Source organism: Oncorhynchus gorbuscha, linkage group LG11, assembly GCF_021184085.1.
Source record: "Oncorhynchus gorbuscha isolate QuinsamMale2020 ecotype Even-year linkage group LG11, OgorEven_v1.0, whole genome shotgun sequence".
Taxonomy (NCBI): domain Eukaryota; kingdom Metazoa; phylum Chordata; class Actinopteri; order Salmoniformes; family Salmonidae; genus Oncorhynchus; species Oncorhynchus gorbuscha.
The window spans coordinates 77,832,201-77,851,036 of NC_060183.1; the positions used below are offsets into that span (position 1 = coordinate 77,832,201).

The following is an 18,836-nucleotide window of genomic DNA, read 5'->3' on the forward strand; positions in this document are numbered from 1 at the left end:
GGACTGTAAGTAATACCTGGGCATTTCCTCCCAAATATGTTCTCAATTGCCTATAGTAGGCAACCCAGACTTGCCAAAAGCCCGGAGGGATGCCAACTTTAATCTCTGGCATACTCTAGGAATCAGGACCTTTTCAGACCTATTTCATCAGAAAACCACTACACTGAAATCCTTTCAAGAGCTCTGCAGTGAATTCAATGTGCCAAGATCCCATAAAAAAAAAAAAATCTTCCAAGACTTCCAAGAGGAGGTTTAGAACTCAGTTGAATGAAGATGAAACCGTTCTTGTCACTGCACAATCCATTAAAGGCAAAATATCTTATCTATAGACTCCTTTCTGAGAAAGGAGGCTCCTCCTTTGAAAATAATCTGGGAAAAGGACCTAGGTCTGACTATCAGTGATGAGTTATGGGCGACAGGGTATACTGCTCCTCTACTAATGTAAAAATGAAAGAATCTAATTACAATTTTTGTACAAATTTTATTACACTTCTTTGAGACTCCATAGAATGAAAACAGTCATGTCTCCTAACTGTAAAATATGTACATGCTGTGCAGCATACTGCTGCACAGAAAATACTAAATGTACTAGATGTACAGTTTGACATTTTTTTTTAACCTTTATTTAACCAGGCAAGTCAGTTAAAAACAAATTCTTATTTTCAATGACGGCCTAGGAACAGTGGGTTAACTGCCTGTTCAGGGGCAGGATGTCATGCAGGTGAAAGAGGACCCAAAAGCGACTTAACAGAAACAGAGTTTATTCAAGTCCAAACAGAAAACGACAAATCCTGAATCCTTAACAGGAAATGTCCAAACAGGGAATAACAGAAATCCTCTAGTCTGTAGAGGGGAATAACAGGAGAAGCGGCCACAGACTGCAGGTCGCTTCGGGTAGGCGCAGGCCGTAGCTGACAGAGACACCTGCTCACACGCAGCATCTGATGAAGGCAAAAACACGACAGGACAGGGCGATACACAATCACAGCACGGTGAATTCTAAACAAGGAACCGACGGGACAGGAACGGAACACAAAGGAAGAAATAGGGACTCTAATCAGGGGAAAGGATCGGGAACAGGTGTGGGAAGACTAAATGATGATTAGGGGAATAGGAACAGCTGGGAGCAGGAACGGAACGATAGAGAGAAGAGAGAGCGAGAGAGTGAGAGAGGGAGGGGGAGAGAGAGGGATAGAAAGAGGGAAAGAACCTAATAAGACCAGCAGAGGGAAACGAATAGAATGGGGAGCACAGGGACAAGACATGATAATAAATGACAAACATGACAGTACCCCCCACTCACCGAGCGCCTCCTGGCGCACTCGAGGAGGAATCCTGGCGGCAACGGAGGAAATCATCGATGAGTGAACGGTCCAGCACGTCCCGAGACGGAACCCAACTCCTCTCCTCAGGACCGTAACCCTCCCAATCCACTAAGTATTGGTGACCCCGTCCCCGAGAACGCATGTCCATGATCTTATGTACCTTGTAAATAGGTGCGCTCTCGACAAGGACGGGAGGGGGAGGGAAGACGAACGGGGTGCGAAGAAAGGGCTTAACACAGGAGACATGGAAGACAGGATGGACGCGACGAAGATGTCGCGGAAGAAGCAGTCGCACAGCGACAGGATTGACGACCTGGGAGACACGGAACGGACCAATGAACCGCGGAGTCAACTTACGAGAAGCTGTCGTAAGAGGAAGGTTGCGAGTGGAAAGCCACACTCTCTGGCCGCAACAATACCTTGGACTCTTAATCCTGCGTTTATTGGCGGCTCTCACAGTCTTCCCCGCAGACAAAGGCAGACCGGTAATGAAGTCTAAGGCGATGTGAGACCATGGTCGAGAAGGAATGGGGAGCGGTCTGAGACGACCGGCAGGAGGAGAGTTACCCGACTTAGTCTGCGCGCAGTCCGAACAAGCAGCCACGAAACGGCGCGTGTCACGCTCCTGAGTCGGCCACCAAAAGCGCTGGTGAATAGACGCAAGAGTGCCTCGAACACCGGGATGACCAGCTAACTTGGCAGAGTGAGCCCACTGAAGAACAGCCAGACGAGTGGAAACAGGAACGAAAAGGAGGTTACTAGGACAAGCGCGCGGCGACGCAGTGTGCGTGAGTGCTTGCTTAACTTGTCTTTCAATTCCCCAGACTGTTAACCCGACAACACGCCCATAAGGAAGAATCCCCTCGGGATCAGTAGAAGCCACAGAAGAACTAAACAGACGGGATAAGGCATCAGGCTTGGTGTTCTTGCTACCCGGACGGTAAGAAATCACAAACTCGAAACGAGCGAAAAACAACGCCCAACGAGCTTGACGGGCATTAAGTCGTTTGGCAGAACGGATGTACTCAAGGTTCTTATGGTCTGTCCAAACGACAAAAGGAACGGTCGCCCCCTCCAACCACTGTCGCCATTCGCCTAGGGCTAAGCGGATGGCGAGCAGTTCACGGTTACCCACATCATAGTTGCGCTCAGATGGCGACAGGCGATGAGAAAAATAAGCGCAAGGATGAACCTTATCGTCAGACTGGAAGCGCTGGGATAGAATGGCTCCCACGCCTACCTCTGAAGCGTCAACCTCGACAATGAATTGTCTAGTGACGTCAGGAGTAACGAGGATAGGAGCGGACGTAAAACGTTCTTTTAGAAGATCAAAAGCTCCCTGGGCGGAACCGGACCACTTAAAACACGTCTTGACAGAAGTAAGAGCTGTGAGAGGGGCAGCAACTTGACCGAAATTACGAATGAAACGCCGATAGAAATTAGCGAAACCTAAAAAGCGCTGCAACTCGACACGTGACCTTGGAACGGGCCAATCACTGACAGCTTGGACCTTAGCGGAATCCATCTGAATGCCTTCAGCGGAAATAACGGAACCGAGAAAAGTAACGGAGGAGACATGAAAAGAGCACTTCTCAGCCTTTACGTAGAGACAATTCTCTAAAAGGCGCTGTAGAACACGTCGAACGTGCTGAACATGAATCTCGAGTGACGGAGAAAAAATCAGGATATCGTCAAGATAGACAAAAACAAAGATGTTCAGCATGTCTCTCAGAACATCATTAACTAATGCCTGAAAAACAGCTGGCGCATTGGCGAGACCGAACGGCAGAACCCGGTACTCAAAATGCCCTAACGGAGTGTTAAACGCCGTTTTCCACTCGTCCCCTCTCTGATGCGCACGAGATGGTAAGCGTTACGAAGGTCCAACTTAGTAAAGCACCTGGCTCCCTGCAGAATCTCGAAGGCTGATGACATAAGGGGAAGCGGATAACGATTCTTAACCGTTATGTCATTCAGCCCTCGATAATCCACGCAGGGGCGCAGAGTACCGTCCTTCTTCTTAACAAAAAGAACCCCGCCCCGGCCGGAGAAGAAGAAGGCACTATGGTACCGGCGTCAAGAGACACAGACAAATAATCCTCGAGAGCCTTACGTTCGGGAGCCGACAGAGAGTATAGTCTACCTCGAGGAGGAGTGGTCCCCGGAAGGAGATCAATACTACAATCATACGACCGGTGAGGAGGAAGGGAGTTGGCTCGGGACCGACTGAAGACCGTGCGCAGATCATGATATTCCTCCGGCACTCCTGTCAAATCGCCAGGTTCCTCCTGAGAAGTAGGGACAGAAGAAACGGGAGGGATGGCAGACATTAAACACTTCACATGACAAGAAACGTTCCAGGATAGGATAGAATTACTAGACCAATTAATAGAAGGATTATGACATACTAGCCAGGGATGACCCAAAACAACAGGTGTAAACGGTGAACGGAAAATCAAAAAAGAAATAGTCTCACTGTGGTTACCAGATACTGTGAGAGTTAAAGGTAGTGTCTCAAATTTGATACTGGGAAGATGACTAAATCAAATCAAATCAAATTTATTTATATAGCCCTTCGTACATCAGCTGATATCTCAAAGTGCTGTACAGAAACCCAGCCTAAAACCCCAAACAGCAAACAATGCAGGTGTAAAAGACTACCATCTAAGGCAAACATGGGCGTAGGCTTGTCTAACGGTCTGAAAGGAATGTTATGTTTCCGAACCCATGCTTCGTCCATGAAACAACCCTCAGCCCCAGAGTCAATCAAGGCACTGCATGTAGCACCCGAACCGGTCCAGCGTAGATGGACCGACATAGTAGTACAAGATCTAGATGAAGAGACCTGAGTAGTAGCGCTCACCAGTAGCCCTCCGCTTACTGATGGGCTCTGGCCTCTTACTGGACATGAATTAACAAAATGTCCAGCAACTCCGCAATAGAGGCACAGGCGGTTGGTGATCCTCCGTTCCCTCTCCTTAGTCGAGATGCGAATCCCTCCCAGCTGCATGGGCTCAGTCTCAAAGCCAGAGGAGGGAGATGGTTGCGATGCAGAGCAGGGAAACACCGTTGATGCGAGCTCTCTACCACGAGCCCGGTGACGAAGATCTACCCGTCGTTCTATGCGGATGGCGAGAGCAATCAAAGAGTCCACATCTGAAGGAACCTCCCGGGAGAGAATCTCATCCTTAACCACTGCGTGGAGTCCCTCCAGAAAACGAGCGAGCAGCGCCGGCTCGTTCCACTCACTAGAGGCAGCAAGAGTGCGAAACTCAATAGAATAATCCGTTATGGACCGTTCACCTTGGCATAAGGAAGCCAGGGCCCTAGAAGCCTCCCTACCAAAAACTGAACGGTCAAAAACCCGAATCATCTCCTCTTTAAAGTTCTGGAACTTGTTAGAGCAATCAGCCCTTGCCTCCCAGATAGCTGTGCCCCATTCTCGAGCCCGGCCAGTAAGGAGTGAAATGACGTAAGCAACCCGAGCTCTCTCTAGAGTATGTGTTGGGTTGGAGAGAGAACACAATCTCACACTGCGTGAGAAAGGAGCGGCACTCAGTGGGCTGCCCGGAGTAGCAAGGTGGGTTATTAACCCTAGGTTCTGGAGGCTCGGCAGGCCAGGAAGTAACAGGTGGCACGAGACGTAGACTCTGGAACTGTCCAGAGAGGTCGGAAACCTGAGCGGCCAGGTTCTCCACGGCATGGCGAGCAGCAGACAATTCCTGCTCGTGTCTGCCGAGCATGGCTCCTTGGATCTTGACGGCAGTGTAACGAGCGTCTGAAGTCGCTGGGTCCATTCCTTGGTCGGTTCCTTCTGTCATGCAGGTGAAAGAGGACCCAAAAGCGACTTAACAGAAACAGAGTTTATTCAAGTCCAAACAGAAAACGACAAATCCTGAATCCTTAACAGGAAATGTCCAAACAGGGAATAACAGAAATCCTCTAGTCTGTAGAGGGGAATAACAGGAGAAGCGGCCACAGACTGCAGGTCGCTTCGGGTAGGCGCAGGCCGTAGCTGACAGAGACACCTGCTCACACGCAGCATCTGATGAAGGCAAAAACACGACAGGACAGGGCGATACACAATCACAGCACGGTGAATTCTAAACAAGGAACCGACGGGACAGGAACGGAACACAAAGGAAGAAATAGGGACTCTAATCAGGGGAAAGGATCGGGAACAGGTGTGGGAAGACTAAATGATAATTAGGGGAATAGGAACAGCTGGGAGCAGGAACGGAACGATAGAGAGAAGAGAGAGCGAGAGAGTGAGAGAGGGAGGGGGAGAGAGAGGGATAGAAAGAGGGAAAGAACCTAATAAGACCAGCAGAGGGAAACGAATAGAATGGGGAGCACAGGGACAAGACATGATAATAAATGACAAACATGACACAGGACGACAGATTTGTACCTTGTCAGCTCGGGGGTTTGAAATTGCAACCTTCCGGTTATTAGTCCAACGCTCTAACCACTAGGCTACCCTGCCGCCCCAATATGACCCCGTGTATCTATCTTCTTAATGGCCAGCAGGACTTTGTTCTTGATTCTGACAGAGAAAATGTGCTTATGACTTACATACTTTGCTAAGAAATGTATTATTCTATTGTGGGCCTCTAATACCTCTCCTACATTTAAAATGTGGATTGACCAGGTTGTTGACTTTCTCCCTCTTGAAAAGCTCACTTAAAAGCTCACTTATGACCTCCACAAGAGTTTGGTAGACTCTGGTCTCCACTAAACTATATTTCAAATTGGACAGAGTGTATGGCGAGATTAGGGAAATGAGCAGATACATTGTGTAAGGTGCTGTAAATCTAAAAACTAATTATTTACTTGTCGTCTCAGCGAAGGCTAGAAATATGTACATGTGTATATGTGTGTGTGTGTATGTATATATATTTATTATTATTATTATTATAATAATTATTATTATTTTATTTCTAGCTCTTGAGTCTCTACTTTTATCCAATGAAAAAACAACTATTTTGAATGTTGCTACATAAAATCGAGCCGATCAGTCACATATAACCAGAGCTTTTCTGTCATTTCTCTTCATGTCACAGTGACTCCAGTGCTTTTAGCGATGCACCTGGTAATCACAACACTGTTAAAGAAATTAGGTTTGCAGCGTCCTGTTGATTTGTCGTCTAACCCATATTTATACACCATAGGCATTCTATCCTGCCACCGAGGGAATCAACGTGAAGTACGGAGACACACTTGCTGCTCGATGTGTCTTCACCGGGGAAGGAAGGACCACCAACACATATATTGGGTGAATTCCTTTGCGCCCCTTCTTGATTTAACAGCTTTGTTTTTTATCAACAATGTTTCTCTTACCTGAAATGAAAGTACCTCCCACTCAGACGCTGTAGCTCCTAAGTAATTTAACGACACCCATTTTTCTTATCCCCCCCCTGTAGATTAAATGGTTTGTTGTTAGAGGAGTATCACGGTACTGTATAGGCTGCATGGGAGCGAGCTGCCTGAGTGGCCTTGTTTGCCCGCCTCAAAGCCGTCTCCTTCAATCTGCCACCGTCGTGTTTGCATGGTGTTTGGTTCTGGGCTATACATCACTGGACTGTGTGACAGGCAGCTGGGACTTTCTGCCTGCTTCCCACTGAGCCAGTGCTCTGTCCTTTATCTATCTATCTATCCCCTCTCCTCTACTCCTATATCTTCTCCTCCGTCTCCTCTCCCTGGTCGCTGGCTGCCTGATGTACCATGTACGTTTGTCAGGGGCTGGGGGAGCATGTGTGCTCTTGAGGAGGGAAGAAGCGTCAAGCACAGAGAGACTGCCTGTTCCCACATGTCTCCTGGGAACCTGCATTTTTCATGATTTCCTGTTTGAGTGATGCCTCTTATGTGTGAGTGTGTGTGTGTTGACTGTCTGTGTGCGGTTGCGTGTCTGCTGCGTCATTACTGTTGCCATGGCGAGGGAGAGAGAGCGGGAGTGTGCGACGGCAGCAGTGGCGGAGTGTGCATTGACGTATCTCTCAGGAAGCCTCTCGCCCCCGTGCACCCCATCCCCCTCCTCGGACAGAGACATGATTAAAATGGCTTCCAAGAGGGAAAAAAACTAAAGAAGAGATGCGCCTTGTAAAGCTGATTGTTTTAGCTCACTAATTAAAATGATAAATTAAAATAAATTACTGCCAGGCTTGGAGAGCGTCTATGCAGAGTGGTTGTGGCCTTATGGGGGATTGAATCAAGCAGGTGTGTTTTGTTTTCAGTGTGTGTTACCCCCTTTCCACGTTGACTTCTGTCAACCTCAGTCATGTGAACCTCTGAGCCTTGGTGATTGTTGACGAGGAGGCACAACATCACAATAAACATTCCCACTGTATGATATGTAGTATTTTATGTACTGGGGGAAAAAATGGCTCTTGACTCCGCCGCCATTTTGTCTCGTTGACACTCCCTTCTTCCACAGAGGTACCTCTGATGACGAGATGTGCAACTTCTACATGATGTACTACATGGAGAGCAGACACGCAGCACCCTTCCAGGAGTGCATGGAGGACGGCTCCAAGGAGCTGTTCCAGAACATTCCACCCGAGGCCAACGTGCCCATCACGGTTCCTCCAGAGATGATGATGCACAACATGATGCACTCTGCTGGAGCCCCATCTACCCCAGGTAGTCAAACCTTATATCTCGTCAAATACAGGAATATGGCTCCTCAACAGGTTAAATGTTGATTTTACTGGTGGAAACGTTGGCTATTTTATCAGTAAACCCCAATAGTATTGTATATAAACTGAGATATAAATCCCAGCAGTATTGTGTATAAACTGAGATATAAACCCCAATAGTATTGTATATAAGCTGAGATATAAACCTCAACAGTATTATATATAAACTGAGATATAAATCCAATAGTATTGTATATAAACTGAGATATAAATCCAATAGTATTGTATATAAACTGAGATATAAATCCAATAGTATTTTATATAAACTGAGATATAAATCCCAGCAGTATTGTATATAAACTGAGATATAAATTCCAATAGAATTGTATATAAACTGTCCTTTCAAGGAGTCTTTAAAGCTACAGTCTGGAATTTGTTTTTCAGCCATAAATGCAGCCCTGCCACTTGTTTGGGTAAAATATTATGACTCGAAACGACCATTGAACAGATTTAGCAGAAACCAGGTTGTACTTATAAAAGATCTCTCCATTGTGGCTCTGGTTGCATTTTGAGAGGAGACTTAACTGTGCTTCCTCCCTCAAAGAGCATCAAGATGACATGGCACTGCTGCAACCCAAGCGTGAGGAGGAGGAAGTTCTGGATCAGGGTGAGTTAGCATGGAGAATAAGAAATAATTTACTGCATGATGAGACAAATGGCACCCTATTCCCATTATAGTGCTCTACTTTTGACCAGGGCTGTAGTGACAAGTAGTGCAATATAAAGGGAATAGTGTTCCATTTGGGCCAGTATTTTCTAGATGACCTCTCTTAGAGCTGACACATAACACAGCAAAGCACTCTCTTCTAGGACGGTTTCCATAGCAATACCATAGCTTTCTACAGCAATACCATAGCTTTCTACAGCAATACCATAGCTTTATACAGCAATACCATAGGTTTCTACAGCAATACCATAGCTTTATACAGCAATACCATAGGTTTCTACAGCAATACCATAGGTTTCTACGGCAATACCATAGGTTTCTACGGCAATACCATAGGTTTCTACGGCAATACCATAGCTTTCTACAGCTATACTGCAGCTTTCTACAGCAATACCGCAGCTTTCTACAGCAATACCGCTGTTTTCTACAGCAATACAGCTGTTTTCTACAGCAATACCGCTGTTTTCTACAGCAATACAGCTGTTTTCTACAGAAATACCGCTGTTTTCTACAGCAATACAGCTGTTTTCTACAGCAATACCACAGCTTTCTACAGCAATACCACAGCTTTCTACAGCAATAGTATGGTTTTCTACAGCAACACCGCCGTTTTCTACAGCAATATTATGGTTTTCTACAACACAACAACTATTTATGCTGTATTTTCTCTCTGTTTGTACTGCAAAAAGTAGAACCAACACCAAAATTATATCATTTCCTATTATTTTAGTGTTTTCATATTCCATTGGTCAGTGCAACTTTCAACCAATCACATGTTTTTATTTCCATATTCTTTATGATTGTTCCCTGAGACCATTTTGAAATGTTTCAAAGCGTCATTCCTTCTTATTTCTGTAAAAACCCTGAAGAAGGCCAAAAGCCGAAACGCCTTGGTTCTATGTTTTTTTTGCAATAAAGAAGATGGTTTTCCATTTTATTCCATTTGTCGTCCAAGTGTTAATGAATCTCCACTCTACCTCGGTTTGCTCATCAATTCATGCACCTTGGTTTTAATGTGAGGTAGTGGCAGTGATCCTTTCAATTTCTGTTTGTATTGAAAGAAAGACTTAATTCGGTCCTAATATGTCTCTGGAAGTCCTAATCCGTCTGTGGTAGAGTGATGACGATGAGGGAAAGGATACCAATGCAATGACATGAGGAATTGTTACTGCGAAGAGACCCGTGTGACAATGTGAGGGGGGTGGCTATGCAAAAGAATCAGTCGGGGAAAGCAAAAAATTGTTAAGCTCTCAGAGACCTTTCTGTATAATAAGTCTGGTTCCAGGGCATTATCATTCCAAAAGCATTAGCTCTCTGCTGTCCTGTAGATCTAGGAGATGAGTCAGAGTTCTCCTGTTCTCTCCCTAACCACTGTGTCTTTGTGTGCCAGTAGGTGTGAGAATGTTGAAGGTAGCTATGAGCGCACTATACCCGACGACGACAGGGGATTGGCTCATCCAAGCCCCCCGTTGCCATGGAAATGCTAAGCTCATCTCACACCTTGTTCAAGGCTATTAGAAGCGGTGGCTCGCTCACTCCCTTTGAATCCATTGTTCTATCTCCTCTCTCCCGGCTCCTAAAGCAACAACACAGGGGAATATTTAAACACAGCAGATTTGCATAAATCTAGATTGTGTTCGATGTGGCCATTTTGATCACGGTGTTTGGTTTGCGTGTTCACACGTGTCGTTGTTAACCTTTCTGAGAGAAAGGTGAGGAACGGCTGGAGTAAAGAAGACAATACGTGTCATAACCTGTCTGTAGAGTAGGTGGATGAAGGGGAAGATGAGGGGGGGAGCGGAGATGAGGAGAGGGGAGGGGAAATGAGGGGAGATGATGAGGAGAGGGGAGATGAGAAGATGGAGGAATGGGGGAGGGAAGGGGAGATGAGGGGAGGGGAGATAAGAAGATGAGAAAATGGAGTGAGGGAGGCAGGCAGGGGAGATAAGAAGATGGTAGGGGAGATGAGAAGAGGAGATGGGAGAGGAGATGAGAAGATGAGCGGGGAGATGAGAAGATGGGAGGGAAGATGAGAAGATGGGCGGGAGATGAGAAGATGGAGTGAGGGAGGCAGGCAGGGGAGATAAGAAGATGGTAGGGGAGATGAGAAGAGGAGATGAGAAGATGAGCGGGGAGATGAGAAGATGGGAGAGAGGGGAGGGAAGATGAGAAGATGGGCGGGGAGATGAGAAGAGGGGAGGGAAGATGAGAAGATGGGAGGAGGTAAGAGGGGAGGGGAGATGAGAAGAGGGGAGATGACAAGATGTGTGGGGAGATGAGAAGAGGGGAGGGGAGATGAGAAGATGGGCGGGGAGATGAGAAGATGGGAGAAGAGGGGATGGAAGATGAGAAGATGGGAGGGGAGAAGAGGGGAGTGGAGATGAGAAGAGGGAGATTACAAGATGTGTGGGGAGATGAGAAGAGGGGAGGGGAGATGAGATTAGAAGAGAGGGGGTGAAAAGAGGGGAGGGGAGATGAGGAGAGGGGAGGGGAGATGAGGAGAGGGGAGGGGAGAAGAGGAGAGGGGAGGGCGCCCAAGCGATTTGCTTTGATCTCACACCTGGGCTGCTATTTGATAATTGCGTCCCAAATGGCACCCTATTCCGTTATATAGTGCAGGGAATAGGGTACCATTTGAGAAGCGTTCCTATGCGCATGTGTTGATCGGAGGCAGAGAACGTCTCATGATGCTGGGTTCTTTTTTCCTGGCATTCCCTGCTGAGATTTCATTTCACGATGGGGGGGGCTACAACAGGATACAGAACACATTGCATATTCACGAATCAGCATATCCAGACAAGCAAAGCAAGCAAGAACGTGTAATGCTGTGGAGTCACACAGAGGTGCTTGTCCTTCATCTACCAAAGCAAGGACTACTACAGGAAATCCCTCAGGGCACCGTGAGCCCAGCAGAAATTCTGTTTAACAATAAGGGGTTCTGAATATTTTTTTTTTCAGACCATGAATTAAAATGTGCTAATTTCAAAACAATAGAGGAGAATCTTTGAACAGTTAGATAAAATTTAGGCTTCAGTCAGGGCAAAGTACGCCAGTAGTCATATAGAAAAGTGTGAGGATCGGAAGTGACAGTGTTTTGTCAAGTGATATCTCCAATAATCATGCCAGGCTAAAATGACAGGGTTATAACAATTGATAAAGCTATATTTTGTTTGGCTATATTGATAATGTGTTATGATGTTGTAATTGAAATGGTCAGATCAGGCTCTTTGTTCAGCTGTCGAGCGTCATCAGAGCTAACGATCTATCATGGGACCAAACGAGCAGAGCAGACAATCAAACCACAGAGCAACATGCTGTAAATTGGCATCGGTTGACTGGCAGACAGTCCCATTATCATTAAGGGGCTCATGTGTCGGCTTTACCAGTTCCTTGGCGGGGGGGGGGGGGGGGCAACCAGCTTGCCTTGCCTTGATACTCTTATTAAATGAGTTGTGACTGAACGAGCGCAGAGCGCTGTGTTGTGGCCAATCGCCAGCTTGTCGGGTATTTAAGGTGCCAGATTGCTTCGGCACCGTCCTGGGAGATTCCAGTCTCCATTAGCGACAACATGGCTCCTTTCTTTCTTCCTGTCCAGCAGAACGCATCGTTTCCTGCCCAAGAGCGGGCCCATAATGACGACATGCTGTACACAAGGTCACAAGGTCACGCTACGAGCCCCGGTTGAAGAGCGCGTGAGAGAGAGCAGAGCAGCTATTAGCCAAGCCAGCTTTGAAACATGAGTTGATAATGTGTACTAGTACATTCAGCATTCCTGATGAGTGGATACTTGGGTTAGAAACGTAGCCAGGATATATCTAAGACGTCTTGGATATACTGGAAAGGCATTTGAGATCCTAGAGGCCCTAACGGAAGTAATGTATTTTGGGATTTATATAGTTTTTCTAAGACTCGTAGATACTTCAAATGAAGTCTGGTTGTCTTAATCTGTTGTTTTATCACAAATTTCCAAGGAGAAACTGACAGAAAAAAATAGGGAAAATTGAAGCCTAGTTGTTGTGCAAGCTGCTTTTCCCAACAACTACCCCTCACACCTCTCTATGTGATGCTAACATCACTAGCCATTGAAACAACAGCCCAGGCAACTACCCCTCACACCTCTCTATGTGATGCTAACATCACTAGCCATTGAAACAACAGCCCAGACAACTGGAATATATTACTGAATACAGAGACAATGCCAGTGGCTCAGATATGACCTTGCCAATACAAAGATAATATAATAATAATAATATATGCCATTTAGCAGACGCTTTTATCCAAAGCGACTTACAGTCATGTGTGCATACATTCTACGCATGGGTGGTCCCGGGGATCGAACCCACTACCCTGGCGTTACAAGCGCCATGCTCTACCAACTGAGCTACAAAGAGGTGCTATATGCAATATTCTAGGTATTTTTACATAAACTGTATAACGATTTGACTATAGCTACAGTAGGGTATAATTTCTGGGCTCTGCTCTGTTCCGTATGTGGGGGAAAGTTGTACTGTTTGAACAGACTGCGTGCAAACAGACTAATCTATTCGGCTCTGGGAAGTCCATAAATCTGTCACCCTAATCTACTTTGTTCCTTGTTGATATTAGGGGGGATCAAGTTATGGGAATCGTTTTCAATAAGTGTGCTGTATTTTTATCTGGAATCCTTTTTGGAAATGACAGAAGCAAAGATCTGTTATTAGCTGTCATAGCTGTTCTGGGATAATGTCATGCTACACAGTTATGACATCACATTATGCTACACAGTATGTTACACAGTCATGACATCACAGGATTCTACACAGTCATGACATCACAGCATGTTACACGGTATGCTACTCAGTATGCTACACAGTCATGACATCACAGGATGCTACACAGTATGCTACACAGTCATGACATCACAGCATGTTACACATTATGCTACACAGTATGTTACACAGTCATGACATCACAGGATTCTACACAGTCATGACATCACAGCATGTTACACGGTATGCTACTCAGTATGCTACACAGTCATGACATCACAGGATGCTACACGGAATGCTACACAGTCATGACATCACAGTATGCTACACAGTATGTTAGTCATGACATCACAGTATGTTACACAGTCATGACATCACAGATTTGACATTTCTGTATGAGTTGATGGGAACTCCTGACCTGCCTAATAATAATAATAATGCAGTTCTACATAGCCATGTGGGTAGTCACTCCCCCTTCCAGAGCCATGTGGGTAGTCACTCCCCCTTCCAGAGCCATGTGGGTAGTCACTCCCCCTTCCAGAGCCATGTGAGTAGTCACTCCCCCTTCCAGAGCCATGTGGGTAGTCACTCCCCCTTCCAGAGGCTGTGTGGGTAGTCACTCCCCCTTCCAGAGCCGTGTGGGTAGTCACTCCCCCTTCCAGAGCCGTGTGGGTAGTCACTCCCCCTTCCAGAGCCGTGTGGGTAGTCACTCCCCCTTCCAGAGCCGTGTGGGTAGTCACTCCCCCTTCCAGAGCCGTGTGGGTAGTCACTCCCCCTTCCAGAGCCGTGTGGGTAGTCACTCCCCCTTCCAGAGCCGTGTGGGTAGTCACTCCCCCTTCCAGAGCCGTGTGGGTAGTCACTCCCCCTTCCAGAGTCGTGTGGGTAGTCACTCCCCCTTCCAGAGTCGTGTGGGTAGTCACTCCCCCTTCCAGAGAGTCACTCCCCTTCCGTGTGGGTAGTCACTCCCCCTTCCAGAGCCGTGTGGGTAGTCACTCCCCCTTCCAGACTCGTGTGGGTAGTCACTCCCCCTTCCGTTTGCTTATTTTCACCATGACAAATAGGTTAACCTGGTTGCCATGGCTACCAAAACGAAAGCCACGACAACGCATGACCCACCTCCTCTGCTCCCCAGCTGTTTTTTATTGAGTTTGCTGGCTGCGTTGTGCCGTGGCACTCACTTTTCTCTCTGTTAGATAAACTCAAGACAGGTGGAAAGTGAGGAAGCTTTATCAAGAGTGCCCTTGAAATACTGTTTGACGGTAGATTTGTTTTAAGATGCGAAGCGGGCAGTTCGTATCCATGCGTCTTAGTTGGGATCCTTGAGTATAAGTACAAACATGTCAGACTCAGACAAACAAACGCTGCAGTAGAGAATAGCTGTGGTATCAAACACGATATGCCAAAACTACTGGATAAAATAGGGCGGTCCTCCCCCTTATCAAGCTTCCTTAATGAGGGTGTTGGTTTTTCATTTCTCCATATCAGTAGCTAGGATTCCATCACTATCTAGGTCTCCATCCAATTGGCAACAGATTTTCATGCAAATATTCTAAAATCTGCATAAATAAAGTAAGTGCATTTTCCCACCAGAAATGCGTTTCCATCAAATTGACTCGTTGCGGATAAAAAGCTGTGTGTGATGATGTAGTACACATTAAAATAACTCTACGGTCAAAATCCAGTGTGCGGAACAAAAAAATTCAAGTTAAATGGGTTTCCATTGCATTTTTCAACTATACTGATGGTGTTGCGGTATATAGTGTTAAAATGTTGCTGGTACTGCTACTGTCTGTCTGGGATAGTTTGAACACAGCCTGTGACGGGGTTAGCCCTCGTGGCTGGGACCACAGATTGTCCTGGGCTTGTAGCTGTTTAAATCCCTGCTGTTTATTGTGGTTTCCATCAGCACGGTGAGCTGCCCGGCTGGAATTGCTTGGAGTACCTGCATTAGCCTAGGTTGCTACCATCATGCCGCCCAAAGTTAAAATCAACAACAAGATGTCTACAAGCAATTGTTACAGCAACAGGAACATAGATTCAAGCGATTTGTCCAAATACTGGTGGACTCAACTGAGAAATGAATGTACGAGAGGTTGACCAGAGAGGTTCAAGGCCTTAAGAACAGTTTGCAGTTCTACAAGGGTTAGGTGGTCTTTTGACCAGAGTGGTCTAGGACATTCAGGACAGTTTGCAGTTCTCCCAGGTGGAGGTGGATGTCTGACCAGAGAGATCCTAGGCCTTCAGAACAGTTTGCAGTTCTCCCAGGGAGAGCGGGTGTCTGGCCAGAGAGGTCCAAGGCCTTCAGAACAGTTTGCAGTTCTCCCAGGGAGAGGTGGAAGTCATGAAAAAGCAGCAAGATAACAAAACACGTAAGTCCACGAGAGATGACCTCAGCACTGTCTATAAATCATTATTACAGTTAACTCGGAAAACAGACTTTCTAGAGGGACAATCCAGGAGGAATAACGTTGTTGTGGATGGCATACCGAAGTCTCCACAAGAGACCCGAATACCGAAGTCTCCACAAGAGACCCGAATACCGAAGTCTCCACAAGAGACCCGGACAGAGTCTGAGAAGAAAGTTTTAAAAAAATATCAAAGAAAAGCTGCAGATAGATCATAGAAAGATTGAGGTAGAGCCACGCCCATAGGTCTGGAAAACCTGTGACGAGCCCAAGTGGCAGACCCAGGCCGATAGAGGTCAAGTTCCCTTAGGTTCAAGGACAAGATGACTGTTCTGGAAAGAGCCAAGAGGACTGAGAGAGCCAAGCTTCCGGGTCAGTAGCTTCAACCCAACATCACATATACACAACCTGACACTTACAAGAGCCTGATTGGCTGACTATTAGCTAAAGAATGTTTATTTTATTTTATATATGATGTTGATAAGCTACCCAGGAAAGGGCTATGAATAGCCCATATTAATATGCTGTATGTAGCCTTAGAAATAAGGTTTATGAAATCAATAACTTAATAACATCGGATAACATTCATATACTGGCCATCTCTGAAACTCACACCGATAATTCATTTGATATAGCAATACAAGGTCATAACATCTACAGGAAAGACAGGAATGCCTATGGGGATGGTGTTGCGGTATATGTTCAAAGCCATATTCGCTTAAAGCTTAGAGATGATCTCATGTCAAATGTTGTTGACATGCTTTGGTTGCAAGTTCACCTGCCTCATCTAAAGCCTCTTATTTTGGGGTGTTGATATAGGCCCCTAAGTGCTAACAGTCAGTACTTGGATAATATGTGTGCAATGCTTGATAGTATGTGTGATGTTAACAGAGAGGTCTATATTCTGAGTGACCTGAACATTGACTGTATGCAACTAGCTGTTCTCTCAAGAGGAACCTTCTAACTGTGACTAATGCCTGTGATATGACCCAGGTTATCACTCAAACAACAAGAGTGCATACCAATAGTGTTGAATCTGTGACATACTCTTGCATTGATAATATCTTGCAATAATGCTGTAGAGCTTTGCTCCAAAGTAATATCAGTTCCCTAAAGCTGTCGTGACCATAACATTGTGGCAATGATGAGGAAAGGCAAAGTGTCAAAGGTTGGGCCTAAAATAATTTAAAAGAGATCATACAAAATGTTTTCTCAGGACTCTTTTGTTGAAGATGTAAATAAATGTATGAGGAAGTGAATCCAGTTGCAGCACTGGAAATATTTGTACAAGTATTAATGCCAATTGTTAAGAAATTAACTGTGAGAACTCTTAGAGCCCTCTGGATTGATGGTGAATTGATATTTTTTGTGTTTCAATTAAATTATGCAAATAAGAGGTGGCAATTAAGTCAGGATGCTCAGCTGATTGGTTGACATACTGTACTATGAATTGAGAGATGTTGTGACTAAACTTAACAAAAATAAGAAGAAATTATATTACCAAATCAAGATAAATTACATAAAACACAATGGAACAAGACTTTGAAGTACCTTAAATAGGCAGAAAACCCAATTCATCTCCATCGTTCATTGAAGTTGATGGGTCATTTATAACAAAACCTTTCGATATTGCCAAGAATTTCAATGTCTGTTTCACTAGTAAAGTGGAAAAACCCAGAAGTAAAATGACAATGTTTAACAGTGAACAATCAGATTTTTTAAAATAAATGATCTAATAATGAAAGAGAAGCATTGCTGTTTTGAATTTGGTCAAGGTGGGAAAACTACTATTATCCATCAATAATGATAAGCCACCAGGTACACACAACCTTGATGGGAAGCTTTGGAGAATGGTAGCAGACTGTACTGCCACCCCTATTTGCTAGATCTTTAACCAAATCCTAAAGAAGTGTGTGTGTCCACAGGCATGGAAGGAAACTAAATTAATTCCACTGCCCAAAAATAGTTAAGCACCATTTGTTGGACCCAACAGCCACCCAATCAGTTTTCTGCCTTTTCTTAGTAAACTGATGGGGAAAATTGTGTTTGACCAAATACAATGCTATTTTTCAGAGAACAAGTTAACTACTGACTTTCAGCTTGCATATAGAGAAGGGCACTCAACTTGCACTGCACTGACTACGATGACTGATGATTGGCTAAAGGAAATTAATAATAAGATGATAGTTGGAGCTGTAATTGAATGATTTCAATGCAGCCTTTGATGTTTTTGATCATACATTGTTATTGAAGAAACTCACTTGCTATGGCTTTACATCACCTGTCATCACATGGTTGAACAGTTATTTATCCAATAGAACCCAGAGAGTGTTCTTCAATGGAAGCTTCTCTAATATCGGATTTGTACAGTGTGGTGTCCCTCAAGGCAGTTCCCTTGGGCCGTAACTCTTCTCTGTTTGTACAAATGATTTGCCACTGATCTTACACAAATCTAGAATAACTATGTATGCTCGCTACTGTTTATAGCCTCGCTACTGTTATTTTCACTGTCTTTTTACTGTTGTTTTTATTTATTAACTTATATATACCTGGTTATTTAAAAAGTAAATAAATAAATAGAAATTGCATTGTTGGTTAGAGCCTGTAAGTAAGCATTTCACTGTAAGGTCTACTACACCTGTTGTATTTGATCTGATTCCACAATCTCCATGTCAGCACCCAAAACCTGTAAGCTCACTGACCTTTTTTATAAGGAGTTAGTCAGTATCAGAATGGGTGATTCATAATAAACTGGTCTTAAATACATCTGAAACTAAAAGCATTGAATTTGATTCAAAACATTCTCTAAGACCTAAACCTCAAGAGGAGTTGTGTATAAAGAGTGTGACCATCGAGAGAGTTGAAAAAGCTGAACTCATAGATATAACATTGGTTGTGCAATTATCATGATCAATATTGACAGCATTGTGGTGAAGATTGGGAGAGGGGTATGTCTGTTTATTAAAATATATTTGGTTTTGTGTTTATTATTATTA

General features: G+C 44.9%; 1 protein-coding gene across 4 annotated transcripts in view; it reads left to right on the top strand.

The window, feature by feature from the left end:
- pam (peptidylglycine alpha-amidating monooxygenase) overlaps positions 1 to 18,836 on the top strand; it is a 150,609-nt gene that overhangs the window by 69,676 nt on the left and 62,097 nt on the right. For all 4 annotated transcript variants that reach the window (XM_046290581.1, XM_046290583.1, XM_046290584.1 and 1 more), the window contains exons 13-15: positions 6,497 to 6,600; positions 7,759 to 7,964; positions 8,565 to 8,627. In XM_046290581.1, the coding sequence (XP_046146537.1) occupies positions 6,497 to 6,600; positions 7,759 to 7,964; positions 8,565 to 8,627 (373 nt within the window). The remainder of the gene's footprint in view (positions 1 to 6,496; positions 6,601 to 7,758; positions 7,965 to 8,564; positions 8,628 to 18,836) is intronic.